Source organism: Macrotis lagotis, chromosome 6, assembly GCF_037893015.1.
Source record: "Macrotis lagotis isolate mMagLag1 chromosome 6, bilby.v1.9.chrom.fasta, whole genome shotgun sequence".
Lineage (NCBI taxonomy): Eukaryota > Metazoa > Chordata > Mammalia > Peramelemorphia > Peramelidae > Macrotis > Macrotis lagotis.
Window position 1 is genome coordinate 44,261,527 of NC_133663.1, and position 24,987 is coordinate 44,286,513.

The 24,987-nt window shown below is 42.0% G+C and overlaps 1 protein-coding gene, 1 long non-coding RNA gene, 4 other non-coding genes and 1 pseudogene across 8 annotated transcripts; 1 reads left to right on the plus strand and 6 right to left on the minus strand.

Annotated features, from left to right (window-relative positions):
- Positions 1–90: 90 nt before the first annotated feature.
- On the minus strand, positions 91–5,611 carry EIF4A2 (eukaryotic translation initiation factor 4A2). Of its 3 annotated transcripts, none has more exons than XR_012469339.1 (11): positions 5,504–5,611; positions 5,011–5,189; positions 4,694–4,833; positions 4,133–4,301; positions 3,662–3,771; positions 3,273–3,416; positions 2,787–2,924; positions 2,394–2,483; positions 2,074–2,153; positions 1,421–1,528; positions 582–683 (listed from the first exon to the last, which is right to left on the minus strand). XR_012469339.1 is itself a non-coding variant. In XM_074191041.1 (10 exons), the coding sequence occupies exons 1-10, from the start codon at positions 5,530–5,532 to the stop codon at positions 539–541; spliced, it is 1,224 nt and encodes a 407-aa protein (XP_074047142.1). In that variant the 5' UTR covers positions 5,533–5,611; the 3' UTR covers positions 91–538. The 3 variants fall into 3 exon arrangements, 1 of the variants encoding a protein (XP_074047142.1); XR_012469338.1 differs by having other exon boundaries at positions 1,417–1,528; XM_074191041.1 differs by lacking the exon at positions 1,421–1,528 and having other exon boundaries at positions 91–683.
- On the minus strand, positions 2,590–2,722 carry LOC141492400 (small nucleolar RNA SNORA63). Its single transcript, XR_012469880.1, has one exon. It is a non-coding gene; the product is annotated as a small nucleolar RNA SNORA63 (small nucleolar RNA).
- LOC141492424 (small nucleolar RNA SNORA81) lies at positions 3,044–3,226 on the minus strand. Its single transcript, XR_012469898.1, has one exon. It is a non-coding gene; the product is annotated as a small nucleolar RNA SNORA81 (small nucleolar RNA).
- On the minus strand, positions 3,496–3,625 carry LOC141492401 (small nucleolar RNA SNORA63). Its single transcript, XR_012469881.1, has one exon. It is a non-coding gene; the product is annotated as a small nucleolar RNA SNORA63 (small nucleolar RNA).
- On the plus strand, positions 4,311–9,303 carry LOC141490778 (uncharacterized). The gene is made up of 3 exons (XR_012469340.1): positions 4,311–4,935; positions 7,364–7,460; positions 8,991–9,303. It is a non-coding gene; the product is annotated as an uncharacterized LOC141490778 (long non-coding RNA).
- LOC141492426 (small nucleolar RNA SNORD2) lies at positions 4,903–4,971 on the minus strand. Its single transcript, XR_012469900.1, has one exon. It is a non-coding gene; the product is annotated as a small nucleolar RNA SNORD2 (small nucleolar RNA).
- A 4,478-nt stretch (positions 9,304–13,781) lies between the features above and the next one.
- Positions 13,782–16,850, minus strand: LOC141490779 (large ribosomal subunit protein uL10 pseudogene; annotated as a pseudogene).
- Positions 16,851–24,987: the final 8,137 nt, after the last annotated feature.

Genomic DNA, 24,987 nt, shown 5'->3' on the forward strand with positions numbered 1-24,987 from the left:
AGCAACAGGGTCCAGTTCACACTTAGCACTAATTAAATACTTTATTGAATAAATACAATACCAAACAAAATGCATTCAAATGCTTTCTTAAAAAAAAATTAGTCCATTTGAAAAGCCTTTCCTATTCAGTCTACTGACTAACACAATAAAGGCAGATATGCTAGTTTAACATAATTGGCTGATTTTATACAGCACTTATATCTTTTAGTCCACAAGTAAATTATTAAATGATAGAGAACATCTAATACAACCATTTCTACAGAACTAGGAAATAAATTTCTAATAAAGAAAGATTTTACAGACCCCATATCTTTTACACCCAACCCCAACAGTCTAACTCTAAAGGAGAAAGCCAGTAGTAGCTCTTTCCCCACAAGAGCTCACGACTAAAGTCGCTTTGCTATCAAAAATCTGTATTTCTGATCCGTTATGAGCATGGAGACAAGATTCAATATTCCCAAAGAAAGAAGCACAATGCACGTTGTGAATCGCCTATTCAGCAACAGCGAGCACTGCATTCAAAACCATCTCCCAGGGATTAAATAAGATCAGCCACATTCATTGGCATCTCCTCCACTGTAGTATTGTAGAAAGTCTCAATGTCACGAAGAATCCTCTTGTCTTCTTCAGTAACAAAGTTTATAGCCACACCTTTCCTCCCAAAACGACCACCTCTGCCAATTCTGCATAAAAGAAAAACAGTAATAACTATAGTATATTCCTTAACCCACAAGGAGATGATCCACTTGTTAACCAGCTGCTGTTTATTTGCCAAGGTAATAGAGTGCTTCTATTTGGAGCACTAGCTGCTAAATCAAAGTATCTAGATGAGGGGAAAAAAGATCTTCCTTAGCAGTTAGTGCCAAAGTAAGCAGATCAAGGCTTGTGTCTGGCTGCAAAATGAGATCTCAGGTCTTGAGCATTGTGATTTTTAAGCAGATGACAGTATTCTGTTTGGGGTAGTGAATTAAGCCCATACCAAAGTGGGCAAAGATCCAAGGTCAGCCTGGGACAGATGTAAAAACTCCAGGAACGAAACAAAAAGAATTGTTATATAACTCCATTTCGCCGCACCTCTGGAACTGTAGACTGTAAATGTAAATAACTTGAAGGTTAACTAGTTTTCTAGGACTTACAATTCTTTTTCAGTGGGAAAACTTAACTCATTCTCCAAGGATTTGGTATGGAAACCCAAACTTATCACTGCTTTTTGCTCAGTTTCACACACAAACCACACTAAAAGTTACAGAAAATGTGGTTTAAAACCCAACAACTGCCTTTCCTTCATAGAAACCAGACAATACAAACCACCTAACGTACACAAAGGCTAATACACAAAATGGCTTTAGGACGTTGGGAACTTAAAAATATCAAATAATCATAATCATGACAAAAGAAAAACAAATATATAAATACCGACTCGCTCTTTATTCAAACAGTGTGCTGTTTCGCTTATGAATCCACGTCCTAAATTACGTCACGCCGTTTCTGAGTGCCATCTCACGTCATCAACTGCCGCTATCGACTCCTGTATTTTTTAAAAAGTCTTTTTTTACATCAAGTAACAAAGCACAATGTAATTTATTTAGGGATCAAGCCACTATAACTATATGCCAGGGACACAAAACTCGGTTACTACCAGAAAACACCAAGAGAGAATCCCACTAGAGAAAAATCACCAAGAAAGCACAAGACACAGGAGCAACATGAGAAACACAATGAGTCTTCAAAGGACCAAGACTCAAATAGAAATGAAATGCCACCAAGACCTCAACCCTGATTTCAATTTAAAGCGAGTCTTTTCCTTTCCTTTTACAAAACTTCAAAATTTGGGCCACATTCCAGACTCAAGGTAAGTTTTCCCACTGTTTTAACTAAAGCCAAAGACCTCTTCCCCCAAATAAACTGCATTTTTTAATAGCAGCACTGTGTCAGTCAGTTTCTTCCTATAAAATACATTCCCTAGAATTTTAGACTGTCTATCCTGAAGTTAAGATTTTCTTTTGGAAGCTACAGAATATGCCAGTAAAGACAAGTGATACAAAGAATCCAAATCATAGGTCATCTACTAACCTGTGAATATAGTTTTCACGATTGGTAGGGAGATCATAGTTTATAACCAAAGACACTTGCTGCACATCAATCCCACGAGCCTAAAAAAAAAAAAGTATTAACAAAATTTTAGTTTCCACATTTCCAAACCCACCATTTCTTGTGTGCTTTGTTGGCCACATATTAAGTAATGGACTACAACAATGTAGTTCACTGTGGAGTGTGGTCTTTTCTTTCCCCGAAAAGCTTTTAATTGGGAAAAGGTAAAAACCTTGCCCAAGTAAGTAGCTTCTGGGAGTTTTCTAAGGTATCCAACTCTTTAAAATGTTATATATAATTACCAACAAGTCTGTAGTGATCAGAACCCGGCTTGACCCTGATCTGAACTCTCGCATGATAACATCTCGCTCCTTCTGGTCCATGTCACCATGCTGCAACAAAACATTTTTTAACATGTTAGAATCTTTCTTCTTGTTGATACTGGACTTATATCAGTGAAAATTTTATCTTTGCTTAGGGTTTTGAGGCTTTTTAACAGTGTTTGAGATCAAGCGTCCCTGGCTGCTATGGCATAGAGCAAACAGACAGGGATAGTAAAAAAACATTTTAATTTAAGCAGGGGGAACGACAACACAGCACTTCACAGCTATATTGTAACTAGTTCCTGCATCAATTAAATGCAACTAACTTTTTTGAAGAAACCAGACAAGTATTGAAAACTTCATGCCTCTTACCAGAGCAGAAACTGTGAAATCCCTGGCATGCATCTTTTCAGTCAGCCAATCTACCTTTCGTCTCGTATTCAGAAAAATAACAGCCTGGGTAATGGTCAGTGTCTCATACAAGTCACAAAGAGTATCCAGCTTCCATTCCTAAAACAAAAGTCAAGCAATCTCAGTAATGTATCCATTGAGGCAAAGGCCAAAGCCTCCATACTTTTACACCAGAACATTTAAGGAGGCTAATAACAAATCAAAGAATTAGGATTCATGAATATAGCACTATGATCTTGAGACACAGGACACTGGACATTAAGAAAGAGGTCCACCCCAGTCTTTTCTCAATCTAGTGCATTTATTCTTCTTCTTGTATATACTCTGCTAGCATTATTACAAAAACCAAGACATTACCTTAATTTTTGCAATTTTAGCACAGTGCTTTTAAACAAGAAGGTACAACTTGGCTATAAAATCAATCTCACACCAAAATATTTTTGTTACCTCTCTTTCAACATTAATGTAGAATTGTTTAATTCCCTCAAGGGTCAATTCTTCCTTCTTCACCAGAATGCGAATGGGATCTCTCATGAACTTTTTGGTCACTTCTAACACATCAGTTGGCATTGTGGCAGAAAGTAACACAACCTTAAAAAAAAATGAAGTACACATTTTAAAAGAAACTGAGTTGCCTGACTCAGTACTTTTGAGTCTACCAATGATCTAAATGTTTGAGACCAAGCGTCCCTGTCTTACTACAGGCCAGTTAAACAGGGATAGTATGAAACAATCTTATTTTGAGCAGGGGGAACGACAATATAGGCACTTCAAAGCCATATTGTAACTTGTACCTGCAATACTTACTAAAATTACAATAAAAGACACATTTGTACCTGAATATTTGTACTCAATTTCTGGAAAATCTCATAGATCTGATCCTTAAATCCACGACTCAACATTTCATCTGCTTCATCCAAAACAAACATCTTGATCCATTTTGGAGCTGTTATGGGAAAAGAGGGGGGCTATGTTGAATTATACTTGTAAGAAATTTCAAATTCCCTTCTATCCCCACAATTGCACTATAATTTTAACATCTGCCTATAAAAATTTGGGTTAAGGGTTCTTAGTCCAACCTTATCTTCAAAGTAAGTTTCCACATGGTAAAAATGAACTTAAAAAAAGGTGAAGGTCAGGGGCAGCAGCTAGGTGGCGCAGTGGATAATGCTGACTACCGGAGTTCAAATGAGGCCTCAAAAGACATTACCTAGCTGTGTGACCTTGGGCAAGTCACTTAAACCTCACTGCCTTGCCCCCCCCAAAAGGTAAAATCAAGACTTACTCTTTAATAATTTCAAACTTACAAAGATATCTTCTGTTTAGCATATCAAACACTCGCCCAGGAGTTCCAACAACAATGTGTGGTGCCTCAGCCTGCAGTTTTTGCATTTCATTCCGAACATTGGTGCCACCAATGCAGGCATGGCATGTTGCTCCCATATAATCTCCAAGAGCTAAAATTACCTTCTGGATCTAAATTTACAAACAAACAAAGAGAAATTAAGTTCCACGCCGTCACCACCACCACACAAGCCATCTCCTCAGTCTTAGCGCACACTGGCTCTACCCGAATGCAGCTGGCACGCGGCCGCACGGCTCATGCTGGCCCAAGATCATTGTGACAGACGCAAGGACTAGCCCCGAGTTGTCCAATCCATGCACGTCTAACACTGCGGCCGCCCCAGCCCAGCCTCGCCAATAGCCCCGGGTGACCCGCCAGCTTCCTGATGGACACACCCCCACGTGCCCCGGGCCTCGATGGCCCACACAAGCAGGGGCGGCCCTGCCGGCCCGCGCGCCCCGGGCCACTCTGCAGCCCCAACCCTCGGCCACAGACGCGCCTTCTGCCTCTACACTAGCAATACCTGTTGAGCCAGCTCTCGAGTGGGGGCCAATACTAGGGCCTGGGTCTCCTTGAGCTCAATCTCCAACTGTTGCAGGATGGAAATAGCAAATGTGGCTGTCTTGCCAGTCCCTGACTGAGCTTGAGCAATCACATCATAGCCTAAAAAAAGCAGGACACGGTTTACTGGGCCACCCGGGGCCGGGCGCGCCCCCACTCCGGGCCGGCCCGGGGTGATCAGCGGACGTTCTGTCTCCAGCTCAGGTCAGTCCCGAAAGATGGTTAGCCATCACGTCACCCCGGCCGGCCCCGCCCCGGCCCGCGGCGCCCGGCGCGCACCTTTGATGCAGGGGATGATGGCTCTCTGCTGGATGGCCGAGGGCTTCTCGAAGCCGTACGCGTAGATGCCCCGCAGCAGGGACTCCTTCAGGTTCATATCATCGAAGTTGTCCACGATTTCGTTCCAGTTGCTCTCGATGACGCCGTCGGGGTCCATTCCCTCGGGGCCGCCATGGTCTCTGCGGGCCACACGCCCCGCTCGTCAGCGCCCCCTCCCGCACGAGGCCAACGGCCGCCCCCCCCCCCCCGCGGCCCGGCGCCTCTCGCGAGAGCGCGCGCGGCCCCGCCCCTCGCACTGCGCCAGCCCGTGATTGACGGCGGCGGCCAACGGCCCCGAGCGGAGCCGCCCGGGCGGGGGGGAGGGGAGCGGCGCCCCCGCCCGGCCCGGCGTCGGCCCCCTCCCCTCCCCCGCCGGCCCGGCCCGGCCCCGGGGGCGCCGCTCCCCCGCCGCCGCGGCCCACGGGCCCGGCCCGGCCCGCCGCGGGGCGCGTACCTGCTGTAGTCCGCGGAGCTACCAGACATGGTCCGCACCGGCGCTCGGAGTCCGACTGGAAAGGCAGCGGCGCCGCGGCGCCCGCCTTTTATAGGCGCGCCGCCGGGACGCGTTTCTCGCGGAGGGATACCGTCCCGCCCCCCGCCTCCCGCCGCCCGGAATCCCGCCGCCGAGGGCCCGCCCGAGGCAGAGCCGCGGCCGGAGGGGACGCGCGCGGCGGCCGGGGGGCGCTCGGGGCGGCCGGGGGGCGCGGGGGGCCGCGGGGGCGCCGCGGGGCCCGGGGACTCTTTAACCTTCGGCGGAAGGATGCTGCCGCAGTGGGCGGCGAAGCGGCCGGCGCCCTCCTCCTCCCCCCGCCCCTTCCCCTACGGGGTTTCCCCCGCCAGCCCCTGCCGCGGCGCCCGGGCGGGGGAGGGGCGGCGGCCGCCCAGCCCCCCCCCCCCCCGCCTTCCCGCGGCGGCCCCCCCCGCGCGCCCCCCCGGGACCCTGACCTTGGGGGGGGGCTGGGCGCGGAGCCGCCTTGTCCCCCGCCCCGGGCCGGGCCCGCAGGAAGGGGCCCCGCCGCGTGGGGCCGCCCGGGGGGCCGCGGGGGCCCGGCCCGGGGGGACGTGGGGGCCCGGCCCGGGGGGACGTGGGGGGACGCGGGGGCCCGGCCCGGGGGGACGTGGGGGGACGTGGGGGCCCGGCCCGGGGGGCCGTGGGGGGACGCGGGGGCCGCCCCGGGGGGACATGTGGGGCCGCCCCGGGGGGACGTGGGTGCTGCCTGGGGGGACGTGGGGGGGACGCGGGGGCCCGGCCCGGGGGGACGCGGGGGGACGTGGGGGGCCCGGCCCAGGGGACGTGGGGGGACGCGGGGGCCGCCCCGGGGGGACGTGGGGGGACGCGGGGGGACGCGGGGGCCCGGCCCGGGGGGACGCGGGGGGGACGTGGGGAAACGTGGGGGCCGCCCCGGGGGGACGTGGGGAAACGTGGGGGCCCGGCCTGGGGGGACGTGGACAGAGGGGCGCGGGGGGACGTGGGTGCCGCGCGGGGGGACGGGGGGGGGGCCCGGCCCGGGGGGACGCAGGGGCCGCCGCGGGGGGACGTGGGGGGGCGGGGGGCCGCGGGGGCCCCTGTGTCGCAGACGGAGCCGAGGCTCCCAGGAACCCCCGGGGCCAGATCCCAGCACGAGCAGGTTCACCCCAGTAATCTGGGAGGCCCGCGGTCACCCCGGGCCGTCCTGCTTTGTATGTTTGTGTCACCCCCACCTGGCCCCCGAGTCTGGGGGACCCGAGTTCGAATCTCAACTCAAACACTTCACACTTACTGTGTGACCTTAGCCAAGTCCTTGCACCCATTGCCTTGTAAAAACAAACCAAAGGGGCGGCTGGGTGGCGCGGTGGGTAGAGCACCAGCCCTGGAGTCGGGAGGACCTGAGTTCAAAACCGACCTCAGACAATAATTCCCTAGCTGTGTGGCCTTGGGAAGCCGCTTAACCCCATTGCCTTGCAAAAAAAAACCCCAGCCCACTTTAAACAAAAAAAACTACTGCAAGGATAAAGTATTCACCTTTCTGCCCACCCCATTCATCATAGAATCCTTAGATCAGCTCTGTTAGGTGTTGGGCGGTGAACGCACACAGAATTCTAGGCTTATGTTCCAACCTGTTCTACATTTAGTGTGAACATCGCTATCACAGAGCTCCTTCCATACTTCCCCAACATCTGGAACTAAAAAAGCCAAACTGGACTTTAAGGATTAGAGAGGAGCCATAAGACTTGAAATTCCATTCAATAACTATATATACTATGCTTGTCTCCGGCCCTATGCTAGGCCCCAGGGAGACAGACAAAAATGAAACCAGTTGGCTTACATTTTTAGATTCTGCCCCAGGTTCATTCAAGGGATCCTTGTGGGGAAGACCTCGCCGAGAACAAGCAAGAGAGGAAGATGTTTCAGGATGATGCCAGCTGCTAAGGTTTTGTTGAATAGCTGCTATGGGTGCAACCCTGGCTTAGGCTGGGGGAGGTCACATGGACTCTTGGGGAACATCTTTCCCTTGAGGTAGCCCGGTCCAGTGGAAGCATTTTGCCTTGAGCTTCAAGCACCCCCCCCCCCATTTGGATGCTACCACAGCCTTGTGTGACCTAGCTGTGTGACACTGAGGAAGTCAATTATCTATCAAAGTCTTGTTCCCTCAGCTGGAAAAAGTGGAGATTGGAACAACTGACCCCTAAGGGACCTCCTACCTCCAGTTCTACGATCCTTCAAGAAGCTTTGGAGCTGGGGGTGGCTTAGGTGGCATAGTGGATAAAGCACCGGCCCTGGAGTCAGCAGTACCTGGGTTCAAATCCGGTCTCAGACACTTAATAATGACCTAGCTGTGTGGCCTTGGGCAAGCCACTTAATGCCATTGCCTAGCCAAAACCTAAAAAAAAAAGAAGCAGCAGCTTTGGAGCTAAATTTTCAGTGTAGCATTTGCTGCCTGCAAGGTATTTGGCACAGTTACTCAAATATCCTAAGCATCAGTTTCTTTCTCTGTCAAATTTGGGTTTTGGATTGGATGAACTCCTAAATTACTTTCTATCCCCAAAATCCTATGGTCGATTAATAGAGAATTATCATAATTTAGAAGAAAGGAAGACTGGATGAGCCTAGAATGCTCCACATGAGACTTGCAGCCTTTCAAATCCATTATAAATGCTCACTTTGACCAACTCAGGTCCCATCTCCTCCTCCATGCCTTACCAGACTTTCAGGAGGTGCCTTGGCCAAAAAAAAAAAACCCTTCATCTTAGTGGTTCAACTTCTGGAGTAGGTGTGGGGACTGTGAGGTGGGGAGGTCATTTCTGAACTACATCTTCAATCCATTGATCCATAGAAAGCCTTCCTTCAGTGCTATCAGGATAGTCTCATGAGACTACTGCAGTGCTGATTTTCTGGGTCAGTTTTTTAAAAAATTTAAACACATTATTTTTGTTATCATGTGTGTTTGGATTTTAGGGGAACAATTCGGTTGAAGCTTTTCACAAAGTCAACATGTATGAAATTGATTTTTGTAAAGGTTTCCTAAAACCTGGAAACCATGAAGCCCTATGGGAAATAAGTAAAGGTATTGATTTATGGCTTTAATTCCATAACCTCCAGTTGATTGAGAACTGCCTGGGAACAAAAATTCTCAAGTGATTTGGCCAGAATCATTTAGTCAGGATGCCAGTACATCTGATTCAGATCTCTATTCACCAGGTCATTCTATTTGACCAAGATTATACTTTTCAGAGCAGTTGCTATATAAGACCAGCCATCAGTGACATTTCAGGGCAACACCTTACCCTTCCAACCTTGCAAAACTCATTTAATTGTCTCAGAAACCTAAATAGAAAAAGAATAGAAAACTAGAACTGAAAGAACAGGAAAAAAAGGTAATTATTTCCTTTTAACAGCTAAATTTACAGCTTGATGCTTTTTTAATTCTCATTGGTTGATTTGCAACTTATTAAATATTCAGGACTCACCTGGAAGTGTTTTTGATGGAGTCAACAATTTGACATCATAGACCCATAACTGGAAGGAACCTTAGACTTCATCTTACTTTATGAATAAAGAGACTCAGGCCCAGAGAAGATAAATGAGTAAATGAGATAATTTGTAAAATGCAAACCTTAAAGGCTAATTGAATGCCAGTTGTCACTGTCCAATTTATTAACTGTTGATTAGTAGTAGTAGTAGTAGTAGTAGTAGTAGTAGTAGTAGTAGTAGTAGAGCCAAAATTCAAACTCTTGTCCTTTGATTTCAAATCTAGCAATTATTCTACAGGAGTAGTTGGGGGTAAGGGTGGGGGTAGGGTTGGTAGAGGGATGGAAAGGGTAAAGATAGCATAATAGTGCAAGGAATGTTGGGAGAGAGGGAAACATGAAAGCTTTCTAGATCCCCAGGTTTCATGGGCCTTCCCTTTCCTTACCCCTTTGTGTATATTGTGAACATGATTATTATTATAAATTTTGTCTTCCTAATAGAAAATAAATTCATTAAGGGCAAAGATGAAGAGCTTACACACTACCACACATCTGTGTTTACTTGAATTAATAAAAGAGTAAAAAAGAGGGTAATGAATCACACATGCAATTAAAATCCAATCAATGACAGTAAAGGAGACATTTTGAAAATTTTGAAAAGATTGTAGGAAGATAACGTGTGAGGATTTAGGAGATTCCGAATCATCTTCAAATGTCCCAGGGAAGGCTTAGAAATGTATCAGTCTATAAAGAAATAAGAAAACTTCAGGGATCTACAGAAGAACTACTATGATCTAGTGGAGATCCCATCCTGTAAGACAAGCCTATCTGGGGAATGGGTGGAAAGCACAAAGGGTCACTTTTAGGAAGCTCCAGGCAGGATTGAAGCTAAAAAATCTAATCTAAGGTCTTAAAAGCTGATAGGGAGGAGTCTATCTCAACAGAACTACCCCAAGGATTTCTAGTCAGGAATGAACTTTGATAAAAAGGCAAAAGAAAAGACCAGTTCAAGACATCCCTGAAGCCTGTGAGTGAAGCCCAATCCCCAGAAGTATTCTAGAATCAGAGCAGTAAGGACTCCATGCTGAGTAAATGCAGGTAGAGGCCCAAGACAGGTTCCTATGGCAGAGTTCAATACTGAAGCCCAGAATCCCTTTCAGGAGAGGTCTAGCTTTGGTCGCCATACCGAGAACCAGGCAGGTCCTGCCCACAACATAGTTTGTAGGGCTTGACTGAAGAACATAGCTCTCCAAGTCTATAAAGTTGGTGATGGGCTGCTAAGAAATGAACAAACCAAGGACGACTCCAAATGAGATGAAGAAATAATCTGATTTGGAATGACTAGGGGGTGAACCCCAAAGAGGACAACAAATAAGGCCAGGTCAAAGATCTGGAGGGAAAAATAGTAAAACTATAAGGGAAGGGAATCTTAATTGTACCCTTTTCAGAACTAGGAAAAATATAACTAAAAGACAAGTTAAGGACCTGAGTAGAACTTTATGATAAAGAGATGCTAGATAAATATAATGAATGGAATTTTGAATGGAAATATAAAGGAATTTACATACTCCCAGCTGAACAAGGAACCTGTGCAAAAATTAGTCATATATATTAGGGTGTAAAGACTTCACCAAAAATGTATAAAAGTAGAAAAACTAAACACATTGCAATCCACCCTGATTATGTACAAATTTTATATTTGCAAACTCCCTAAAAGTTACTTGTAACCACAAAAGTAATGCTTGTCATTCATGAACGTGAGCAGAATGACAAAAAATTTGAGTCACCCAACATATACATTTCCATACCTGATGAGGTCGACCAAGGGGACATTCTAAGGTTGTTTCTGTTCTCATTCTGTAAACTAGCATCCTATTCATGGTCTATTTCATGACATATTTTTCCTAATTTCTGTGCTCTTTGTCAATAGTTATACTGTTTAAAATGACCCTCCTCCTCCCCAAGCATGGTGCTGAAAATACCACCCAATATGCCTAAGCATAAGAAGGTGGTGACTCTTCTTGACCCCATTTTTGAGATTTCTTGATGAAAACAACCACAGGAGGCTTTCCATTTCTTCCTTTAGTTCATTTTGTAGATGAGAAACTGAAGCAAACAGGGCAATATGACTTGCCCAGGATCATACAGGGCAAGTATCTGAGGCTTATTTGAACTCATGAAAAGTAGTCTTCCTGATTGTAAGCCTTGTCCTCTATTCGCTAGGCCTCTTAGCTGTCCGAAGAAGGATGAATGGGTTTAGGAATGTTTTTTGGTTTTTGACACATAAACACTCAATATAAAATACTGGCAATGACACAACATACAGAGAAAATGTGTTAGATAAGCTTAAGCTTCATTTAAGTGTGAGTTATTGTGCTGCTTATGGTTGGTTCAGTGTTAATGAATCAGCAAAATGATACATCTTAAAAACAGAAAGGGAATTCACAAAGTTATAAGAATATATATATATATATATATTAAATAAGCTATCTTTTAAAGAGAAACAGATATAAAACAAAGTTATGTATTGATCAGTGGATGAAATGTTATGATCAGAGGCTTGCAGGAACCTAACTATATTTCTTCTAGAAGCAAGGGCTCAGTATCAGTATTTGCTCATTTATTGTTCACAATAACTTTATAGAATATAACTGATGAAGTGGAACTACTGGGCAGAAAGCAAATAGTTAACTTGTAATTTTCCATATTGACTTTCTCCCTCTAAAGCCCATCTTGTTTAACTGAAGGGGATTTTATGTTTTTTTTAACATCTCTGGAAAAACTTGTTTTGTGTGTCTCTCCTTAAGCTGATAAGAGATTGTCTCACTCTCCTGAAAGTCATCAGAAACTTCCCCATATCTTGTACTTCAATGTTGTCTTGCCCCAGAAATGGACCAGAACCATCTGGTCTGGTGAGGCGCACAATGTTGAGAGAATATTGTTGCCCAAATAAGGAGAAAACTATTTTTGACTATTTCCGACATGATTGTGCACCCTTGCACAGAAGGCATCCTCCCTAAGGCCTCCCCAAACCCCTTACAATTCTCCCCTCCCCTGCTTTTTCCTTTAAAAGTTCTGTTTAACTTTTCACAAATTGGTAGTTCTTAGAACTCAGCTCCCTTGGACAAGTTATACCTTTGCTTAAGCATAAATAAATTTATCTGTCCCCTAAAATTTAGGATCTCTGAATCTGTGAATTACTCTGCTCAACCTGAAATTAAACTCCATTAAGCACAACCATGAATGACAAGAATTGACCCTATTTACTGCTCATAATTCAATACAAGTTATATTCAATTAATGAACCCTTAAAGAATTTAAAAGTAAGTAGGAGACTAAATAGCATAATTCTGAAGAACTTGTGGGTTAAAAGAACAAATTTTAGGAACAATAGAAAATTTGGTCAAAGAAAATGACAATATGGGGTGGCTAGGTGGTGCAGTGGATAAAGCCCCGGAGTCAGGAGGACCTGGGTTCAAATCCAGCCTCAGACAGTTAATAATTACCTAGCTGTGTGGCCTTGGGCAAGCCACTTAACCCCATTAGCCTTGCAAAAAAAAAAAAACTTAAAAAAACCCCTAAGAAAATGACAATAATGACCTTATTTCTCACCTGGCTGCCCTAATCTTGGAACTTCTCTGAGTACCTAGGAAGCTCATCACTTAGTTAACCTCATCATTCTAAAGGATCTCCTCAGCCCCTATTCATTTCTCTCTGATTTGAGGGTGGGGCCAGCAACGCTAAGCAGTCATTTAAGGAGAGAGCTCAGATCTAGACATTTCTTACCTGGCTTCTCACCTCACTTTGAGACTTTATATACCCCTATATCTGACACCTCCCTTCCGCTCCCCTTTTCAGCTTCCTTTTGTGTGCTGGCTTCCTTGACTAGATTGCCAGCTTCTGGAGGGTAGGTCCTATTTCTTTTTTGTATTTTTATTCTTAGTGCTTAGTTCAGTGCCTAATACATGTTATTTCAGTTAAGTCTGACTCTTCTTGACCTTATTTTGGAGTTTTCTTGATAAAGATAACCACAGGAGTGCCTTGCCATTTCCTCTTTCAGTTCATTTTACAGAGGAGGAACTGAAGCAAATAGGGTTGCATGACTTGCCTAGGATCACACAGTTAGTAAATATCTGAGGTTGATTTGAACTCATGAAGAAGCTTCCTGATTCTAAGACTGCTGCTCTATTTACTAAGCCTTTTAGCTGCCCTGAGAAAAATGAATGGATATAGAAAGGTTTTTTTGGTTGCTGACATATAACAAGCACTTAATATCAGCAGTGACACAACAAACTAAAATTCATGAAATGCAGCTAAAGAGGAACTTAGTGGAATTTTATATATCACTAGATTTTTTTATTAACAGAAAAAATCAAAAAGTCAAACAAAATGAATAACAAAAAGTTCCCAACTAAACAATAAAGAAGAACATTTGAAAATTAAAGAAAAGATTAACAAAATTGAAAGCAAAAAGATGATTGCATAGATAAAAATTGGAAGATAGTTTTTTTGGGGGGGGAATAATAAAATAGACAAGAGTTGCTAATGTGATTTTTTTTAGTAGAAAGGCAATCCAAACAGATCAGATCAAAAATAAAAAAAGAACTTATAACTGAAGAAGAAATAAAGGAAATTGTAAAGAGAAAACTACATCCAATTATACATTAACAAAATCATTAATTTGGAAAATTAGATGAATACTTACAAAGCATTAAATGCCCAGATTTTTAAAAACTGAATTAGATTATTTAAATAATCCAGTATCCAAAAGAGGACATGAGCAAGTCATAAAATTAATACTTAAAGAAAAAAATTATAAGAATTTACAAATGGAGTCTATCAAACAATCAAAGATTAATTCCAATATTAAGAGATATCTGGTAACTGGAGAGAATGAAGAGGTCAGAAACAGAATACAGGATTTGAAAAGAGGAAATGGGGTGGCTAGATGGTAGTGGATAGAACATTGGCCCTGGAGTCAGGAGTACCTGAGTTCAAATCCAGCCTCAGACACTTAATAATTACCTAGCTGTGTGGCCTTAGGCAAGCACTTAATCCCATTGCCTTGCAAAAACCTTAAAAAAAAATGAAAAGAGAGGAAATATAGGAGAATTTCTTAAGTTTAGCAGGCAAAAGGGAGAAAGATATAAAATAATGAGTAGGAATGGTAGGATCAAGTTTTTTTTAAGATTAAGAAATCAAAGACTAGGTTTTTAAGAGCAAAAAAGGTATAAGCAGAAATAAAGGTAGTAAAGGCAATTTGCTAGAGAAGTCAATATGGGATGAGATCAAGAGAGCATATAGAGAGGGGCATAATCCTCTCGAGAGAGATCAGCCTTTTGATCCAGACAGGAAAAGGTAAGTGGTTAAGAAATACTGCCCAGATTAAGATGCAATTCATCTATCTTGAATAAGCACTGAAGTTGGACAGCTTATTTGGATCCTACATCTACATCGAAACATAAACCAATTGAATGGGGAACTAGATTACAATTGGGAAACTTCAGTGCCTATTAACAGACCATCATCAGTCAATGCAGAAGTCTGGCCATTTACCTCAAATTGAAGTCAATCAGTCACTAGCTGAAGAAGAGGTTTTGAATGCCATTAAACTCCTTTCAAGTGACAAAGTTGGTGCTGGTTCTATTCCAGCTGAGATCCACAAGATGGGGGGTTCATTACTCATCCAAAAACAGACTGAAATTTTCCAGGTTATATGGCATGAAGAGGTTTTCCCCCAAGAATTCAAGGAAGACATCATAGTCTATAAAGTTAAAGAGAATAGATTATCCTGTGACAATCATAGGGGTGTTTCTTTTTCAATCATTGCTGGTAAGATTTTTTTTTTTCAGAGATAATGAGCATTTTTATTTCTTTGTTCCACAAATAAACTGGCAAAATAGTTGTATCCCATGGGCTAATCAAACAGACCAAATTCCATGTCTTCATCGGACTCTTCCTTGGCTTCTACTTTGGCTGGAGCAGCAGCAGCTGGAGCTGCAGCCGCAGGGGCAACCACTGCAAAGGCTGAAGGGTCAGCCAAAAAGGCCTTCACCTTTTCAGCAAGCGGGAAACTGTACTCAGTCTCCACAGCTACAGCCAAGACCCGCTTGTACCCATTGATGATAGAGCGGGGCACTGATGCAACAGTTGGGTAGCCTGTCTGCAGACAGACGCTGGCAACGTTACAGACACCCTCTAAGAAGCAAAGGTGCAAGGTCTCCTCTGTGATGTCCAGCACTTCAGGGTTATTCATGCTGCCATTGTCAAACACCTGCTGAATGATCAGCCCAAAAGAAAACGGGGAGATATTCAGCATGTTCAACAAGGTGGCCTCGCTGGCGCCCACTTTGTCTCCAGTCTTAATCAGCTGCACATCACTCAAAATTTCTATGGTGCCCCTGGAAATCTTGGTGGTGATACCCAGAGCTTGGAAGAAGGAAGTCTTCTCAGGGCCCAGACCAGTGTTCTGGGCTGGCACTGTGACATCACATGGGGCAATGGTGCCAGCATGGGCAGCAGCTGGTACCTTATTGGCCAGAAGCATATCCCTAATCTCAGTCAGATCTTCCTTGGTGAACACAAAACCCACATTCCTGCGGATATGAGGCAGCAGTTTCTCCAGGGCAGGCAGGGTTATTCTCCAGATGCCCACGAATGACTTTGCGCATCATAGTGTTTTTTTCCCATCAGCACTACGGCCTTCCCACAGAGGGACATCCGGATCTGCTGCATCTGCTTGGAGCCCACGTTGTCTGCTCCCACAGCGAAGCATTTCGGATAATCATCCAAAAGTTGGATGATCTTGAGGAAATAATTGGATTTCCAGGTAGCTCTGTCTTCCCTAGGCATCTCGAAGGTGCTTCAGGGATTGCCACTTGGGGTTTAAAGACGATGTCACTCGCACGAGGGCGCCTGGAGAGAGCTGCTGGTAAGATTCTTACCAGAGTCCTTCTCAGTAGGCTGATCCTTCACCTGGAAGATGGTCACCTTCCTGAGAACCAGTGTGACTTCAGAAAGGGTCAAGGAACAATTGATGATGGTGTTTGCTACCTGACAACTCCAGAAAAACAGAAGTCTGTATACAACATTTGTACATCTAACCAAGGCCTTTGATACAGTCAGTCAAGAGAATTTATGGAAAGTTTGTGAAAATGTGGTTGCCCAGAGAAGTTCGTCAGTGTTGTGTGTTGATTTCATGATGACACGCTTGCCCAGTTCTGGATAGTGGAAGATGCTCTCAAGATTTCCCAGTCACCCATGGAGTAAAACAAAGATGTGCCCTTGTTCCCATACTTTTTTAGCATGATATTTTCAGCCATGTTATCAAATACTTTCACCACACTGATGGCTGCAAGCCAAGACCAAAGCAGAGGGAGTGTGGGTGCAAGATCTGTTTGTCAAAGATTGTGCCTCAATGCAGCCTCTGAAGCTGAGATGCAACAAAGTATGGATCGATTCTCTGCTGCTTGTGCTAACGTTGGCCTAACAATTAACACCAAGAAAGCCCAGGCGTTCCATCAGCCAGCACCACACCATTCATATGTGGCACCATCAATGACAGCAAATAGAGTTTTGAGTACTGTGGACAAGTTCATTTCCCTTGACAATGAAGGTGACACTCACATTGCCAGAGCTAGCTCAGGACTTGAGAAGTTCCAAAAGAAAATATGGGAGAGAAGAGATATTAGACTGACACTAAACTGAAGGTCTACAGAGCCCTTGTGCTGACCTCATTGCTATAAGCCTGTAAAACCTGGACAGTCTACCAGTGCCATGTTGGGAAACTGAATCAATTCATTTAAATTGTCTTAGGAAGATTCAAGATCACCTGGCAGGAGAAGATACCAGACACTGAGGTCCTTTCCCAACTAAATTTCCTAGTATTCCAACATTGCTACAGAGAGTGCAATCAGGATAGTCTGGACACATTGTTAGAATGCCAGACATATGCTTGCCAAAAAACCTCTTTTATGGAGAACTCACAGAGGGCAAGTGCTCACAAGGGGGGTCAGAAGAAGTGATACCGAGACACTCTGAAGGTGTCATTGAAGAATTTTAGAACTGACTGTACAGCATGGGAGACACTGGCACAGAACGGTCCAGCATGGCGTGCCCTCATCAGTGAGGGTGCTACACTCTATAAGAAAGGCAGAATGGAAGCAGCTCAAAGAAAATGTGACATCCATAAGTTCAGAGTACCCACCCCAAGTGTTCACATAGACTGTTTGTACCCAACTTGTGGTAGAGCATTCTGAGCTCATACTGGGCTGATCAGTCACAGTAGGACACCCTGTAATTTGTCTTAAATGTAGTGATGTTATTTTGATTTTCTTTGATAACAAAGGACAAGAAATTCCAGTATTATAAATTAGGTACAATAATAAGAAAAGAAGACACTTTTCTAATGTCTTTTAATGCTACAAATACAATCTTGATACTCATATCAGAGAGCGACAAAACTAAGGAAAGATTACACACCAATATTCCTAATGAACATTGACACAAAAATGTTAAATGAAACAGTATTATTATTATTAGAAAAAACTATACATCATGTCTAGATTGAGCCTATACCAAGAAGGGTTGATTCAACATAAGATATAAATACAGCTGTTAAAGCTTAAAACTGAACTAAGACTTTTGGGACAACCTGTATAGTAAATTATGTTTTAATGTCATAAAAACCACAATTATATTAATAGACACAGAAAAGGCTTTTTTTTTTTTTTTTGCAAAGCAATGGGGTTAAGTGGCTTGCCCAAGGCCACACAGCTAGGTAATTATTAAGTGTCTGAGGCCAGGTTTGAACTCAGGTACTCCTGACTCCAGGGCCGGTGCTCTATCCACTGCGCCACCTAGCCACCCCAACAGAAAAGGCTTTTGACAAAACCCAGCTCCCTTTCTTTTTAAGGATCCTAGAAAGTTTAATAATGAATTACTTTTTTTTCTTAATATCTCAAGTCTAAGAACAAAAAATACATTATGAGAAAAAGTTAAAAGCCTTTCAAAAGATCAAAGTTAAAGCAATTATGCCCATTATCACTATTACTTCTTAACATAGTCTTAGAAATTCTAACTGTAGCAGTAAGGCAGGAAAGGAATTTAATGAATAAGCATAGATAAAATTATTGTTTCTTATAGATTATATAATGTGTTACTCAGAAAATCCTAAACCAAATAATTAATGGAAAAATTAATATATATCAAAGTTGCAAGATATAAAATAAATCTTCATAAATGATCAGCATTCCTGTATATTATTAAATCCAGTAAGGAGAACAAGAAAGAGAAATTCCATTGAAAATAATTGTAGAGGGCAGCTAGGTGGCGCAGTGGATAGAGCACCAACCCTGGAGTCAGGAGTACCTGAGTTCAAATCCAACCTCAGACACTTAATAATTACCTAGCTGTGTGGCCTTGGGCAAGCCACTTAACCCCATTTGCCTTGCAAAAACCTAAAAAAGAAATAATAATTGTAGAAACCATAAAGTATTTGATACAAAAATATACATAGGGACTACATAAATTAAATATAAAACCCTCTACAGAGACAACAATGCACCTAAATAATTGAAGAAATATGAATTGCTCAGGGACAGATCAAGCTGATAAAGTTAACAATTCCACTTAAATTAAATTGTTTATTCAATGTTATAACAATTAAATTACCAATGTAATATTTTGTGATATGGAATTTACATGGAAAAAAGTGAAGAATTTCAAGGGTAATAATGAAAAAATAGGATAGAAAAGCTCTGTTCTTGATTTCAAATGGCACTAAAAGTCATCATTAAAAAATATGGTACTAATTCTTAAGAAAGTAGTGAATAAATGAAACAAATTAGGTTCACAATATATAGCAGCAAATACATAATAATATATTTGATAAACTCAGAGGTCCCATTTATTAGGGAAAGGACTCACTAATTCACAAAACTGCTAAGAAAACTAGACAACAATATAGCAGAAGTTAGGTTTAGCTCAATCTCTCATACCATATGCCAAAATAAGCTCCAAATGATTTGGATATAAATGTCTTCACATAAAAAATATCATAAATTAGAGAAGCCAGGAAAAAAATTACCTTTTAAGTTTTATGGACGGGGAGGAATTAATGACTACACAAAAGACAGAGAAAATTAAAATGCACAATTTAGGTTATTTAAAATGAAAAAAAGTGTTTACAATCAAATCTAACTTCATTAAAATTAGAAAACAATTAACTGGCAAATTGATAAATGCCTCATATCCAAGATATTTATGGAAATGATTCAAATTTATAAACCATACCCCAATAAATAAATTGGAGAAGGAAATGGCAAACCACTCTGGTATCTTTGCCAAAAAAACTCTAAATGGGGTCATAAAGAGTTGAACACAGCTGAAAATAATAACAAATCAAAAATGACCTAAGGATATGAACAAATTTAACCTAAATTTAAAATTATCTAGGAAGCTAATACATTGTTGGTGGAGCTGTGAACTCATCCAACCTTTCTGGAGAGCAATTTGGAATTATGCCCAAAGGGCAACAAAAATGAGCATACCCTTTGATCCAGTAATACCACTACTGGGTCTAGACCCTGAAGAGATCATGAAAAAGGGTAAAAACATCACCTGTACAAAAATGTTCATAGCAGCTCTGCTTGTGGTGGCAAAGAAATGGAAACTGAGGGGAAAGTCCATCAATTGGGGGAATGTTCTAACAAACTGTGGTATATGTATGTCATGAACACTATTGTTCTATTAGAAACCAAGAAGAATGGGAATTCAGGGAAGCCTGGAAGGATTTGCATGGACTGATGCTGAGAGAGATGAGCAGAACCAGAAGAACATTGTATACTCCAACAGCAACATGGAAGTGATGATCAATCTTAATGGATTTGCTCATACCAATAGGGCAGCAAGCAGGCACATTTTTGGGGTGTCTGTGATGGAGAATGCCATCTATATCCTGAGAAAGAACTGTGAAGTTTGAACAAAGACCAAGGACTATTACCTTTAATTAAAAAAAAAGTTAAGTAATTCTGCTATATCTCATACTATATGTTTCTTCCTTAAGGATATCATTTCTCTCTCTCATCACATTCAAGTTACATCAATCCATACTATGGGAATGATGTAAAGAGTAGCAAACTGCCTTTTGTGGGGGGGGAGAGTGAGATTGGGGGAAACGTTGTAAAATTCAAAATAAGTAAAACTTTTTTTAAAATTTAAAAAACTTTAAATCACTAGTAATTAAATAAATGAAAATTAAAGCAACTTTTAGGTTCTGTTGCAAACTCATTAGACTGGCAAAAGAAGAAAATGACAAATGTTGGAAAGGCAATGGGAAAACACTATTATGTTGTCCATGGAGCTATGAATTGGTCCAGGCATTCTGAAATGTAATTTGGAACTGTGTTCCCATAGTCACTAAATCCGGGTATACCAATACTAGGTCTATATCAGAAATCTCCTTTCATTGAAGTAAAAAAAATGTAAACTAAGTAGATGTCCTGTTGGAGAATAGTAAATAAATTAATATGATGAATATATTGGAATATTATTATGCTATAAGAAATGTTGAAATGGACAGTTTGGGAAGAAAATGGGAAGACCTCTATTAAACGATGAATAGAATGAAGTAAGCAGAACTAGGAGAACAAAGTATAATAACAAAACTTTATAAAGAAAAAGAACTTTGGAAAACTGTAATACCCTGATCAATGAAATGGTAAACCATTGATTGATCCAGAAGACAAACATGATGCTACTCACCACCTATCAGAGAGGTGATGAACCTAAAAATTCAGAAGAAACATATTTTTGAACAAGGCCAATGTGGGAATTTTTTTTTTTTGCTGTACTCTATGTTTGCAATGAAAGTTCCTTCTTTTTTTTTTTTTTTTGCTCAGTTGGAGAGGGTAATGAGAATCTCAGATTATAAATGCTTACAAAAATAAATACATTTTTAATTATGAAAAATGAAAAGAAAAAATTTTAAAGACTAACAAAATCCAATACTATTTTCAAGACTAGCAAAATCAATAAAATATTAGCTAATTTGATTGTAATGAGAGGAAAATCAAATTATTAAGTTAAAATGAGAAAAGGGATTCACTTTAGAGGAAGAGGGACATTTTAAAATAGATTGCTATACTCAATTATATATTAACTCATTAGAAATTTGCCAAAGTATAAAGTGCCCAAATTAGGAGCAAAGACAACAGAGAATCTAAACTATCCAATTTGAGAAAGAAAAATCAAAGAAAAGAAGTCATAAATGAACTTCCAAGGAGTATGGGGAAGGAAGACCATCAGAGAGATTTTAAAAGTTGATTCTTTAAAACATTGAGCAACCAAGTAATCAATACTAAACAAACTTTTTTTCTAAAATAGAAAAGGTACTGTACCAAAAATCAACGCACTTGGCATATAATTGAGTCTGGTGATGAGAAATGTTACTATTCATCTCTTCTGTGTTATTTTGCTGCTGAAAGATGCCCAATGAGAGTATTAACAGGTACATGGTAGTGTCTGCTGGAGCCATCTGGGAGGGAAGGCTTCACTGATACTTCTCTAGGTCAAGTGTCCAACTGATGATAGCACTGGAACCTGAAGACCAGTCTTTATCTAGGGAGTTATGACAGGAGGAGCTGTTCTTTGTGCCTTGCAGATTTGTGTATCTATCTCCCCCAGTGCCAAACATAGTTAGTAATTTCTAAATTAATGTTTGTTCAGTGGAGAATCAGTTTTCCTTGCATCCCCATTAGTGAGCCTCAGCTAAATTTCTGAAACAGTCTGGTCCCCATCCTAATCCACTCTTCTGTTTTGGGGTTGAGTGACTTGCCCAAGGCCACACAGCTAGATAATTATTAAATGTCTGAGGTTGGATTTGAACTCAGATCTTCCTGACTCCAGGGCCAGTGCTCTATCCACTCCATCCACCCAGCTGCCCCCCTAATCCACTCTTTGTGTTGTGTCAGAGACAGTTAATTTTTAACTGAATAGCCCTGGGCTGACCTCATTTCCCTCACCTTTAAAATAGGGTTAATAGGGGTGGCTAGGTAGTGCAGTGGATAAAACACTGGCCTTGGAGCCAGGAGTACCTGGGTTCAAATCCAGTCTCAGGCACCTAATAATTACCTAGCTGTGTGGCTTTGGGCAAGCCACTTAACCCTGTTTGCCTTGCAAAAACCTAAAAAAAAATAGGGTTAATAACATCTCTAATACTTATTTTACAGAGTTGTTCTCAGCTGGTCCAATGAGATAATGTAGAGAAACTATTTTGCAAACCTTGGAGCCCAAGAGACATATCAGCTGTCCTATTTGCCTCATCATTATCTCCATTACTCAGGTTCCAGTCGGTTCCATTCCCACCCCTCGGTGTTCTCCTAGAGCATGAGCTCTTTGGAGCCAGGAACCCTGACTTTTTCAGCCTTCGGGTTCATTTTAAATGCCAAGTAATCTTTGTTGAGATTAGTGTTGGGAGAAGAGCTCAAAATACACTATGGCTGGAATATAGAGTGAAAATGACAATAATATGAAAGAGGGCTAGACAGATAAATTGGAGCCAAATGATTGATGCCTTAAATGCCAACTTAGCAGTGTTTATGTTTTATACAGAAAGCAATGAGAACTATTAAAGGTGTGAAGGAAGTGACATGATCAGATCTGTGCCTTAGAAAAGTATTTTGGTTAACTGTGGAGGATGAACTACAGAGACCAGGGTGGGTTGAAGGCAAGATCTTTTAAAGGTTGTAGAGGTGAAAAAACAGGATTGTAACTAGAACTATATATCCCAGGGCACTAATACAGGAACACACCCAAGACTGACCTTGGATCCCTCACCACACCTCAACTTCTCTCCCAGAATCACATTTCAAACACACCTCTCCCACCACTATAGTTCCTTCACTTCCCCTCTTCTAATTGCTTTCATCAGCCTGGGGCATCCAAGGCAGTTGGAAGTGTGGTCCTGGTAAAAGTGCTGAATACAACCCTATTGTCCTCTATTATTGAAGGGATACTCAGGAGAGTGAAGAGTTAAAGACTGTGGGGTTGGCAGCCTGGGATGATCCTACCCTCAACAGAAACAGGGGTTGGGTCTAGAAGGGACAGGGATATTTTTTCCTTTTGAACTGATAAATGAAGGAACATGAAAGAACAATTATAGATCAAATCAAGATGGATCTCACTCAGAGCCAAGCTGATCAAGTCTATAAATATTTAGACTGGTACCAAAGATGGTTTGCAGCAGAATTTTTTTTTTTCCCTTTCAAAGGGATTCACTGTAAGGTTCTGTTAAAAAGTTTTTCTAGGGAAGTGAAAATGTCCCCTTTCCTACACATTTAATCTATGCAGAGCTTTTTCAGGAACACCCTCACTGCATGAAATAAGGGATGGTGGGTGGGTTTGTGTATGAGGTGGTGGAATGTAAAAGAATGATCCATGGCTCTGTGCTGAGTCAGTCAGGAAACTGGACTCAGAGCCACCTCCTTACTACAGATGGAACATGCCTCACTTACTTCATTCCTTGGATCACAGGTTCTTTATCAGTAAATGAAGGGGGTTGAGTTAAATATTCTCTTCAACCCCTTCCAGCTCTCTACCCACGATTCTATCATAGATGATTTATCTGTAAAAGAGGAATAATAATCCCTTTAACACAACTCACCGGTGGCCCAAATGAGGGTTTAGTTGACTTCCCAATGTACATGAGTAACAGTTAAGATTAACAATAAATGAAATATTTAGTAATGTGTAGAGGGAGCAGAATAGAGACTAGTTCATCAGGAAAAGATTTCCTTAAAGATGTTGTTTACATGCCTTTTTCCTCTTAGTTCTTTCACGACATGACTAAATTGGAAATATGCTAAACACGATTAGACATGTACAACTTTTACTAGTTGGATGGCTCCATGGGGAGGGGATAGGAAAGGGAGGGTGGTAGAAAAATACAGAACTCATAAACATGCAAATAGATGAATGTTGAAAACCTTTTTGCATGTAATTGGAAAAAATAAAGGGAAAAAAAGATGTGTTTAGAGACAGTAAAGAGTGGAAACTGCTCTAGATTTTGAATCAAAAGATCTGGGTAAAAATTCCAACTCTTAATCTGTCAAGACCATCTTAAAAAAAAAAAAGAAGAAAGGAACAATGAAAAAAGGAATGAAAAAGCATTTTTTAAGTGATTAGGTACTGGACAAGACTCTAAAGATACAAATACAAAAGGAAAATCATTTCCAGGCCTCAAGAAGTTTGAGCATTCCCACAGGGAACTTAACATGCATAGGGAGTGTTGTGTGTGTGTGTGTCTTTTTTCAGTCTGGAAAGTTACTGAGATTGTGAATAGGGTATTAAGGGAGTTGGTTGACTCACCCCATCCAGGAACTATGGCAAAGTTGATTTGATCATGGTTCTGGAACAGGAAGGGGGAAGAGAAGATCTGCTTTTATAATGGCAAACCAGTTGACAAAGCTATGGAGGAAAAAGAAGGTAGACACTGAAATGAAGTGGGGGGGGGCAGTGGCTAGAGCATCAGTCCTGGAGTCAGGAGGACCTGAGTTCAAATCCGACCTCAAACACTTAATAATGACCTAGCTGTGCGGCCTTGGGCAAATCACTTAATAGTGGGGTACAAACCAGAATATTAGACTCTACTAGTGTGCTTCTGGGTCCCTTTCTAACTCTGAATCTACTGTCCTATAATCTGTGCAGCTACCTCCCTCGTTAGGGCTATCCTGAAGAAAGGACACTGTCAACCTTAAAGCACTTTGGAAAGTAACTCAAAAAATACCATTTTCAGTTCTATCCTTAGATCACTGCCAACTGATTTTGGAAAATGACTTAGAAAGTAATTATAATTAAATTTTAATGGTTTGGAGAACAATAAGGGGAAAAAAGCTTACTAAACCCAGGCAGGAAATGAGGATGAAAATACCAAAAAAAGAAGAAAGTTTATATTCTTTTTTTTTTTAAAGGTTTTTTGCAAGGCAAATGGGA

What these genes read in the sequence shown, in the direction of transcription:
- EIF4A2 (XM_074191041.1), bottom strand. Translation starts at nt 5,532, where the DNA reads ATGTCTGGTAGCTCCGCGGACTACAGCAG. An exon ending in GCTAAACAGAAGATATCTTT is followed by an intron (nt 3,772 to 4,132) that starts GTAAGTTTGAAA and finishes TTCCCATAACAG; the next exon opens with CTCCAAAATGGATCAAGATG. An exon ending in CGTGAAAACTATATTCACAG is followed by an intron (nt 684 to 2,073) that starts GTTAGTAGATGA and finishes TCTTTTATGCAG; the next exon opens with AATTGGCAGAGGTGGTCGTT.